At 53.5% G+C, this 11,094-nt stretch overlaps 1 protein-coding gene across 2 annotated transcripts in view; it reads left to right on the top strand.

Annotated features, from left to right (window-relative positions):
* Nucleotides 1-11,094, top strand: part of NELL1 (neural EGFL like 1) — an 817,686-nt gene continuing 806,592 nt past the window's right edge. For both annotated transcript variants that reach the window (XM_072793772.1, XM_072793771.1), the window contains exons 1-2: nt 1-159; nt 8,266-8,394. In XM_072793772.1, the coding sequence (XP_072649873.1) occupies nt 105-159; nt 8,266-8,394 (184 nt within the window). In that variant the 5' untranslated portion in view covers nt 1-104. The remainder of the gene's footprint in view (nt 160-8,265; nt 8,395-11,094) is intronic.

Here is an 11,094-nt window from a genome sequence, read left to right as displayed (position 1 = left end):
GCCTCCCGCCTCCCGCCTCCCGCCTCCCCCGCCGCCCGCCGGCAAGTTTGGCGGCTCGTGTCCTCCCGGCCCGCGCGCCCCGGTTGGCGCGGACCCGCGGAGCGATGCCGGGGGACGTGCTCCTAGTCGTGTGGTTCTGCGTGTGCGCCGCCCGGACAGGTGAGCGCGGCCCGGCCCGGGGCACGGGCTCCGCGCGGGGCGGGCAAGGGCGGCGCAGGGCGGCGGGCCCCTGGGGGCGGGGGCGGGGGCGGGGGTCCGGGCTGCGGTGCCCCGGGAGCCCCCCTCCTTGCAGACGCGGCCCCGCCGACGCGGGAGTGAGGGGCGCGGCCCAGCCGGTCTCCCTCCCTGCCGCTGCCGGGAACCAGCCCCCGGGGGGAAGCCGCGGCGGCCCGGGCGCGCGAGCCCCGCACCCCGCAACTTGCCGGGTGCGCTGCAGCCGCGGTGCCGGCGCGGGGCGCGGCGGGGAGGCGGCGGCCGCGGGAGTCGCACCGCAGACCGAGCGCTTGCGGCCGGAGGGCAGGGCGCGGGGCAGCGCGGGGCGAGGGGCGCGGGGTGCGGGCACGGCTGCGGGGCAGGGCGCGGGGCAGGGCGCTGGAGCCAGAGCTGCGGGGCGCGGGGTGCGGGCAGGGCGCGGGCAGGGCTGCGGGGCAGGGCGCAGGTGAGGGCGCAGGGTGCGGGGCAGGGCTACGGGGCAGGGGTGCGGGCAGGGCGCGGGCAGCGCTGCGGGGCAGGGTGCGGGGCGAGGGGCGCGGGGTGCCGGCAGGGCCATGGGGCAGGGCGCGCGGTGCGGGCAGGGCTGCGAGGCAGGGCGAGGGGCGCGGGGTGTGGGCACGGCTGCGGGGCGAGGGCGCAGGGCAGGACGCAGGGTGAGGGCGCAGGGTGCGGGGCAGGGCTACGGGGCAGGGGTGCGGGATGCGGGCAGGGCAGCGGGGCAGGGCGCAGGGTGCGGGCGGGGTGCGGGGTGCGGGCAGGGCTGCGGGGCAGGGCGCGGGGTGCGGGGTGCGGGGTGCGGGCAGGGCTGCGGGTCCCCGCGGGATCCCTGGTGTCCCGGTCCCCTGGCCGCCCTTCCGGGGGGAACTCGGGCGCGTCCTCTCCCCTGCACCGCGTCCGCAAGGGCCGAGGGAACAATAATCGGGGAGTCGGCGCGGAGCGGATCCGGGGCGTCTGCGGAAGCTCGCAGCCAGGTCTCTCCCGCTGTAACCGCGGGCGGCGGCCGTGGCGGGGGGTACTGGGGTAACCGGTAATTCGCGAAGTCCCCGCTCGGTCCCGCCTCGGGAGGCGCAGTAGTGAGGACGCTGAGCACGCCCTGCCCTCCGCTCCCCATCGCCCGCCCGCAGCCCCATATGTCTTGGGGTTCGGAGACCAGTTCCCGGTCGTCTCCTCCGCGGGTCCAACAGTAGAGGTGGGGAGGGGGGCACGGCAGGGCGGAGGTACAGCCCCCCGGATCCTGATTCCCGTGCCAGCCCGCCCTAGGACGCGCTGCCGACTTTGCACCCCGGGACCGGCGGGGCTCACCCCCCCCTTTCTCTTTCCCTCTTTTGCCCCCCGCGTTTCCCCTCTCAGGAGGCAGAGGCTCCTTCCCAGGCCAGGCGGCGAGCTCGGGAGAGGGCTGGGGAGGGTGCCGCGCCTTGATTACCGAAAGTTCCCTCCGCCTGCGCCCCAGGGGACCCTCTTAGGCCTGCGGCCGCCCGAGGACCCGAAGTTGGGTGTCTCCGAGGTTCCTGCTGGTCTTTTCCATTTACCCGGCTCTGAGAGGGTAGTGGCTGTCCCTTTGCTTAATGGAAGAGGGACGGGTGTGGGCTTCTCCAGGGACAAAAGGAATCCCGCCCCCCCGCCCCCCCCCCCCCCCCGGGCTTCCCAAGGCTGCGGAGACGCTCCGTCCAGCCTAGGACAGCTGCTCCTTGGGTCCTGGGCTTTGGGAACCAGGAGCGCAGGGGAAGAAATGCGCCCCCAGAGGATCAGGTCGGGCGAGGCTGGTGCAGAAGCGGGGTGCCAGTCCCGTGCGCGACAAGCAGGTGCTGGTGGGCATCTCAACAGAGGAACGGGAGAGAGAGAAACTGGACCGGGGAGGGGGCAGCTTATTGGTCATTGCACATCCTCAGGCGCACATCCTTCCGACCGGTGTGCCCTGATCCTCTGTGCTCATTAGTTCTTTGCAAAGTGGGCGCAAAGTGCCCCCATCCGGAATGGACTGGGTCTCCAGGGTGCATTGCTCGTGGACACCTCTGAGAACACAATCTTTTCCGCTTCCCCACGCCAACCCCCTTTAACCATTGTGAAAATTCTGTTATGGGGAGGATTTATTCATGCATTTCTTCACTCATTCAACAAACAGCCCATCGCCTTGCTGGGTGCTGGGATTGCTTATGCCCTGAGGAAAGGACTTGGTCCTCGACTTCCAGGAACTTAAAGCTTAGCTGAGAATCTAGGTAGAAACTGGAAAACGTTTTGTCTCCTTACAGCCTGGGGGGTTGGGGGGGGTATGGTGTAGGAGAGGAGGGAGTATAAGAAGTTTCAATGAAAGCCATACAGAGGAGAAATGGTAGGAAGGAATTTGAGGGAGGGGTGGTTGGTGGTCAGGGAGGGCTTTTGAATTGGGAGGTGACCTTTGAGAGTGGTGTTTCGAAGGCTTTACAGGGAGTTTTCCAGGTGGGCAAAGTGGGGAAAGCATTCCAGGGGAGCATTCCAGGGGGAGGGCACAGCCTGTGCACAGGCTGGCGGGGGGGGGGGGCATTGTCAAGTCTGCCCTATTGGTTGTGGCAGTTGTGAGGAAGCTTAGGTTTTCCGTGCCACTTGGCACTTCTTGCACACCAGAGGCCACACACATTTCTTCTACAGAAATTCTCAGAAGAACCAGGATGACGGGAGGGGGGTTGGAATTGTATCTCCAGTCCTTCACTTAAAATTTCTTGTCTCTTGAAGGGGTGTGATCAGCAGTTTTCTGGGGGCAGCCGCTTTGATGGGCCCAGGAAGCGTCATCATCCCTGAATCAAACATCCATCCTCTTTGGTGGCAGAGGCTGGCTCCTGATTAGTTTATCAGGATCCAAACAGCCGCTTGGAAAGTTTATTTGTCAAGTGGGACAGTTGTCTGGGCTGTTAACAGTCCAAAATGAAGTAAACATGTGGTTCACTTAGCGAGCTGCTCAGATATCGCCGCCTTTTAATGGAAATGAATAGATGATATCAGGCACAGTTTAATTAAAGCAGCGCTGCGGTGCAGTAGCAGTTACATATGAAAAGATCTAATGATAGGTGTCACAGGAAGCTGCTTAAATTGCTCATTGTTCGGGGAACTTGTTTTAGAGGGTAAAATGGAATCAAGATAGGAGGTGCTGTTCTCTAGCGCTTGTTATTTCTGGGTGAAAAAATGATTTCTGGGATTTTCAGGTGCATCCCTACCGAGGAAAATGTAGAAGGCTTCAGTATTAGCGGGGATAGGGTATGACGTCCACGAGTTTTCTCCTATGGCTTGGCTGTGTGCATAACACAAAATTCCCTTTTCCGTTGGTTTTGGTCACCAGGGCCATCGTGGTGGTGGTGGTGGTGGTGGTGGAGGTGGTTGGGGTCGGGTTTGGGGTGTGGGGAGCCCCTGGGACCCCTTTTGCTGCCTTTTGCTGCCACCTGCTGGAAAGGAGAGCTTTTCTTCTCGAAGCACTTCTAGGCTATTCATGAACTCTGACATAATAGAGCTGTGAACAGAGCCCCCAGCCTGCAGTGATTATATGCAACGTGTGGCTAACTTAAACAGGCATGGAACGTAGTCTTCAAGGGTATTGTTTTTGGGGATCTTTGCAGGAGTCCAGGGGTCCGAATCCGATCAACTGGTTGTGACATCCTGCTGTTATATGAGGACTTGGAGCATCTCCTCGGCATCAGATTCCTCTGTGTTGACCAGGGGAAAACAGCTGCCATCACGGACAGTGAGCTGGATTAGATTTTTGAAGTGAGCCAGACCCAGGAGGATTTGCTTGGGAGCTTATGCCCAGGACCCTGAAGGTGGACTGAATGGTCTTTAGGCCTGAGCACTTCCCAGGCAGGACTGTGGGGGTGGCTGGCAGGAGCAGGTGTCCTGGGAGATTAGGGTGGAGGTTCGGAATCCCAGAACCAGGCCTCAAGTGCCTCTCTCATGGTGGTGACACGCTGCCTTCCAGGTTTTGAAAGGTTGTTTCTTCCCCAGAAGCTTTTTATCCTGCTTAATTCCAATTCCCAGCTTCAGCCCTTTGTAGAGCAGTTGTGGCCAAAGTAGAGAACTTTAATAGAGTTTCCTGGGAAAGGGCAGGAGCTCCATGCTTGGACAAGAAGCAGAAGCATTAAAAAAATTATTTTTATGGAACCAATGATCTCATAGTACATGAGGTTCAGGAGAGGCTGTGAAATGCTACCTTATTAATAGATTTTCTGATTCCCTAGGTGGTGTGTAAAGTGCTATCTTTTACACATCCTGCTATTGGCGCTCGGCATTTCCATCCTGAAAGGAGACCAATTAAAGGGAGAGAGGAAAAGCGTATCTGGAAGCCTAATTGATTTCCCTTGTTCTGTTTTTATGAGATGTTTTCATGACAGGAGCAATACAGTGACCTTAAAACCAGGGAATCCCTTCACTTGTGGGCTGTTAGGAGGAGGAAGGAGCGTAGACTTAATATTTAGATTTCCCAAAGCATGGCCAGAGTGAGAAGCCCTTCTAGGTCATTGGGGCATGTGGAGGGTTTGGGAGGAAGGGGGACATCCGAACATTTGTACAGTTCCAGTGGAGTTGAGGACCCGGGAGCCGTCTTATGAAAGACAGATGCTGCAGAGCCCAGCTGGGCACCACATGTGTGCTGGGAGTGTTCACACAGTTATCACCAACACCTTATGAGGCTGGGAGGTGGGCATGATCATCTTCATTTTACAGATGAGGGAGCTGAAGCTCAGAGAAGTGGGGTTATTTTTCTAAGAGTTAGTAGGGGAAGAGACAGGGCTGAAACTGCCTCTTGGTTTAGTGTCGTTTCCACAACCCTTTGTGGATTGAGTGTGCTGTGTTCTCATTTGGGGACGGGGATCCAAGGGCACCAGTGGGGTGTCCTGCTAGTTCTACAGAATCTGCCTGGGTGCCTTTTAGGCTTGTCTAGTGGAGGGGCTCCTAGTCTGGGAGCGTTTTAAGGATGGCCATTATAGTGGGTCTTGAGTCCCTGCTCCGGTCAACCACTGCCACGATAATGTTGCATAATAAACCATCCAGAACTCAGTAGCTTAACACATTAAGTTTGGTTCACGTGTCTATAGGTTGTCCTGTTCTCGGCTCATCTAGGTCAGGTTTGGCTGGGCCTGGTGCCTAACTCAAGCAGGTGTCTGCTCCATGTGTCTGAGTCTCCTTGGACCCAGTGGACCAGTAAGGCCATGTTCTTTTCATCATGATGCAGAGGTACAAGAGAACAAGCCCTACCTCACGAGCATGTTCAGGCCTCGGCTTGTGTATCATTGCTAACATCCGAAGCATCCCAGTGACCCAAAGAAGTTACAGGGTGAGGCTCAAAGTCAAAGGATTCAGAGGTTTGCTTTCACTCTAGTGAAAGGAACTGCAAAACCATGCGGCAAAGGGTATGGATCTGGGAGGGGTAAAGATTTGAATCCAATAATTCAGTCAACCACAGTTTTTAAAGAACGTTTCCTTGGCCCGAATGCCATCCTGTCATCTTGCGGTATCCCTAGATGTGCGTGTCGCTTGCAGGTCATTGTGCCTAAAGCACTGATGGTGCAGGCACTCACTCAGCAGTGAATTAACTTAGGTCCTAAATTCAGGGCGTGCGGGATGTCAGCCCCTGTGCGAGGCACTGGGGCTACAGGCACACTCTCTTCTTGTGTCCAGCTAAGGGCACGTTCCCCAGGTCACTTTCCGAATTCCTAGCCGGAGAAAGACCAGCCCGGAGGTCCTCTGAGATCACTCATGATTTAATTTCTGCCATATAGGTGTACAACACTGTAGATCAAACTGAAATATTAGTTCTTTTCCTGCCTTTTCAAGGTGATCACAGAACTGCTGATATCTGAGCTCACTCGGAGAAAAACATCACCAGTCTCTGCCAGAGGCTCCTGGTGCCCTGCCTCGGGCTGATAAACAGCCATTGGCTCAGTCCTTCCTTGCACAGAGTAGGTGTTCGATGTGAATAGAGTGTGTGTGAGGGATGAGCAGTGAGATCACCACGTAAGGTAGGGGCATGGCCTCCTCCCCTTCCTCTTCCGCACACACCTGAAGCCCTCCAGCGATTTCCTATTGCAATTAGAATAATACCCATCTCCTCGCTGTGGTTCAAAAGGCAGGGTCCTCTACGGCCTCATTTTCTAGCCCTCGCTCCGGCCCATTCTGTGCCAGCCACACTAGCCTTTTCTCTGTTCCCCGGACATGCTGAACATGCTGAGTCTGTTCCTGGCTTACAGCGTGCTATTCTCTATCCTGGGAAAGCTGTCCCTCCCCTTCCAGACCACTCCCCCCATCTTGCCACTGCCAGCCCCTGAGGGCATTCAGCTTTCAGCTCAAAGGGACCTTTCCGGACTGTCCTTTCTAAAGCCCCCGCCCCCCCACGTTGCTCTGTATTCCATTACTCTGTTTTATTTTCTGCATAGAATTTATTGCCATCTCAAATTCTCTTATCTACTTATTTATTTTTTTACCTTCTCTTCACTGTACCCCAGGCATGATGCATGCTCTACGAGGACATCTCCAGGGCCAGCAATGTGTGCTACACTGTAAGCACTCAGTAATACCTGTTGAAGAGGTACCGCGGGAATGAATGAATGCAGAACGAATGGAAGGAAGACTTGTCCTTGAGTAAACTGGTCTCATAGCTGGCTGCATTGGGAAGGGGGGAGCGGAGCCTTTAGGTCAGAAGACAAGGAGAAACCCTGACAGAAACCAAGAATGCAACTCTTGCACTGCGCCTTCAGCTTAACCCTTTGCCTTGGTGATGACAGGTGACAGCTCCAAGGAGCCGTCCTGGCCCCAACTTCTGTTGCTATAGCAGCTCCGGTTTTCCTCACAGCAAAAGAGTAGGGAGAGGGGAGATTTCCTTCCCCACACCTGTGGGGTAACGGGGGAAGGTGGGGGGACAGGTGAGGTTGTAATAGCTCCCGATGCCCTGATGAACATTCACTCAGTGTCTCTGGGACAAGTTGGGTTTCCAGATCGTGCCTCGGCGACTGCATTACCATCCGCCAGAGGTTGACAGCTGTTGCTGAGTAAAACATTTCCAACTGTGCAATCAGAATCGCGCTACTGAGATGTTCGGTGTGGATGGCAGCTGCCTTTATGAATGGCTTACCCACTGTCCCTTACGGTGATCTCTAGCCTTATTAGTACATATCGGTGGGAGTCCCTTTGCAATCATGAGTGTGTCACTGCACAGATTGTCTCCTGGGGGACAGACAGGCTTAGGCATTTGCTTTTTTTACATAGGGCCATCTAAGCCCAGGCTCTCCAGCCAGGTTGTCAGGGAATTTAACTTTCTGTTCAGGAATCCCCTTGGATGGAATATACATCTGTCGTTTCCCTTTTCTTGGCTAGCCCTCGGCCACCCTGCTCCAGCAGGGACAGGAGCCCTCTGGGTTGCCCTCCCCTGTATCACAGTGGTTGAGTCTGATGAAGAGGTGCTTACTGGTGATGGTGGTGTCAGGTTTTGCAACTGCGTCAGGTGGAAGAGGTGGGATCCGGGCCACTGTCCTGATCCACAGTGCCCAGATCTGAAAAAGCTCAGAAGCCCAAAGTTTCTTCATAACTCACAGTGATGGCAAAAGCTACCCTGAGTTGGACTCATTTCCTGGTGAAACTTAACCTCAACTGACCTGAGGCTGTGTGTAGTCTTTGTTTAGCCAGCTAGAGGACAGCATCACCCTTCTTGCATCAGAAATACTGTATTTGATTGTGGAGTACTGATTCAGACGTCCTTTAGGGTGTTACCTAAAATGTAATGTAGAGGGCATATTACCTCTCCAACATGTGATACGTTCTGAATCTGCAACACGTTTGGCCTTGAGGGTTTTGGATAAGGGATCATCAATCCATAATGAGTGGGGAGTGAGGGTGAGGGAGGGGACAGAGAACCTACAATATCACTGGGGCCGTGGAGCAAAGAGTTGTTCTCCGTTTCCAATGCAGACGGTAGCATCTCCACGGACTCATTACTGGCTTCCTTGCATTCCCTGCTACTCCTGGCCTTAATAATTTCTGTTCGGTATTGCTGCTTGCAGTCTGTGTTTGAAGCCAAGACAGCTGTTTGTTTCTTTCCAGTGGTGGGCTTTGGGACGGACCCTGACCTGCAGATGGATATTATCACTGAGCTCGACCTCGTGAACATCTCCCTTGGAGTCACTCAAGTGTCTGGACTGCACAATGCCAGCAAAGCATACGTGTTTCAAGGTAAGGCACTTCCTCCTTTGCATGGAGGCGGAACTTGGGGAGGAGGATCTGTCTGGGGAGTGTTCATGTGGTGTGTGTTTGTCAGAGGATCGTCTCCATTATTTCTCTTGTGTCACTGTCATAAGGTATGTTCAGAAATATCAAGAGTGTTCAGATAATTGAGGGGTGTTCTGAGGGTGGGAGGGGGGCACTAGAGGCATGGTTGTGAAATATTTGGTTTGGCGATGAAATATTTCCTTGGGTGTTTTGGTGGGGATCTAAAGTTCAGTGAAGTTGCAAAGCTCTTGGAAGCTATTGGCCAGCCATATTATTTTTATAGGACATGTCTTCAACTATTATCTATTATCTATATACCTGCACTATAGCTACATCTATTCTTTTTTTTTTTACACCTATTCTTTTTCACATATTTATCTCTCCTATTTAACATGAGCACAGAGGGTATTTTGTGGCTGCAGTGTAGCTTACTTGGTTCTCAAATAATCAAGGGAGTGTAGTGTGCTTTTTTTTTTTTTTTTAAAGATTTTATTTATGTATTCGTGAGGGACACACAGAGAGAGAGGCAGAGACACAGGCAGAGGGAGAAGCAGGCTCCATGCAGGGAGCCCGATGTGGGACTCGATCCCGGGACTCCGGGATCATACCCTGGGCTGAAGGCAGGTGCTAAGCTGCTGAGCCACTCAGGGATCCCTTGTAGCGTGCTTCTTAAAAGCTCAGCTGCCTGAGGTCAAATTCCAACACTACCACTTACTGGCTTTGAGACTTTGGGCAGTCCCTTAGCCTAACTGTGCCTGTGTCCTCATCTAGAATACTAGTACCTGCTTCATGGGGCCGTTATAGGGATTAGAGGAGTTAATCCAATGAAGTGGTTAAAACCGTGTCTGATACATGAAGTAGATCCTCAGTAAGTACTAGCTGTGAATATGGGACTTGTGCTGTGTACCACGCAACATGCTCACAGTAGGATTCCCTGTAAGAGTAAACAAGATAGGTGCAGCCCGTTCTAAACTGTGATGAGAGAAAGTCATTACACAAGGAATGATTGGGTCACGATTGCTGTCCTTACTATGAAGGGGATGTGTGGGCTGCCATAAAGAGTAGTAGAGGGCGATCTGATTTCACCGGGGTGGAGCGTCAGGTAAAGGTTACCCTGAAAATTGATGTGTCAGCCGAGACTTGAAAAATGAATAGAAAGCCTGGTGTAGGGGAGGGTGGGAGTTCTGAACACTCTGGGCAAGGAAGAGACTATGAATGAAGGTCTAAGGCAGAAGCCAATCGAAAGGTGTCTGGTGCAGCGAAAGGGTGGTGAGGGGCTGGAGAGGCAGGCAGGGGCTGGGTTGCATTGGGCCCCGTAGGTGGAGCTGATACCTAGCTGATATCAGGGGTTTAGAGTCACTGATGATGTATGGCCAGTCTCCATTCCCATAGGTGGGAGGCCATGTATGCTAGTTAACGAATTTAACTCTTACCCCATTTGTAGCCCCCGGTTCGTGGTCGTACTTCATTCTCAGTGCAGCAGGGGCCTTGGCAGAGGTTGCTGCAGGGGAGTGTCCTGATGAGGTATGACCACCAGGCAGTTTGGGTACTCTTCTGTGGAAACTTCTGGCAGCGTTCTTGTAACTCAGCCTTTTGTGAAGACAGCAAAAGGATTATTTTAGAATGGCTGGACCAATATTAAGAGATGAGATTCACATATTTACTAGAGAGATAGAACTTAGGCCTTGTTAATGGTATAGAATAAATCTACAGGAATTATATGATGATATCTAACCACAGCATGGGTGTGTTAATTTCCATTTACTCTTACAAAGGCATTGGTGAGGTTCCTAAGCTCTGGGCAGGGTTAAGAGAATCCAGATGGAATTGCCTTTTTTTTTTTTTTTTTTTTTGCCTTGTATGAGGTCTGCTCAGTTCCTGTTGAGAGGTCATGCTTCATGAAGGCAGAAGTCATCTCTGTTTAGATACATCCCTACATCCCTAGAACCAAGTACCATGCATGCCATGTAGTAGGTGACAAATGCACATGTTGAATTGAATTAAAATTTCCTCTGTCTGATGTGCTCCATGAAAGTCTTGTTGCCTGCTTTACTACTATTCAGTCACTTGTTAATCCACGAGCGTGAGCTTCTTTGGTAAGACTTCTTTTCTTTTTTTTTTTTTTTAAGATTTTATTTATTTATTTATCATGAGAGACACAGAGAGAGAGGCAGAGACACAGGCAGAGGGAGAAGCAGGCTCCCTGTGGGGAGCCCGATGTGGGACTCGATCCCTGGACCCATATCATGCCCGAGCTGAAGGGAGACCCTCCACTGCTGAGCCACCCAGGTGTCCCTTTGGCAAGAACTCTGTTAGTTTGTGTGTCCTTTGCTTTGGCAACTACCTCTGGGTTGTCTAGCAGGCTCCAGCCAGGGGGAGTGATTTTCAGCTTCTTTAATGGTAGGAGTAACTTCATTATGAAAGGTTGACAGAGGAGGACTTTCCCTTAAGAACCCTTGTGATTACATTGGGCCTACCCGGGTAATCCAGCATAATCCTTCCACCTCAAGATCTGTAATTTAATCACACGCTAAAATCCCTTTTGCCATGTAAGGTAACATATTTACAAGTTCTGGCAATTAGGACACAGACATCTTTGGGGAGCCTTTACTTTGCTTACCACACCACACACCTTTTAGTTGCCAAAGATTCATGTCTAGGGAT

Source organism: Canis lupus, chromosome 23 (assembly GCF_048164855.1).
Source record: "Canis lupus baileyi chromosome 23, mCanLup2.hap1, whole genome shotgun sequence".
NCBI classification, from domain to species: domain Eukaryota; kingdom Metazoa; phylum Chordata; class Mammalia; order Carnivora; family Canidae; genus Canis; species Canis lupus.
This window is presented reverse-complemented; position numbering and strand designations above follow the sequence as displayed.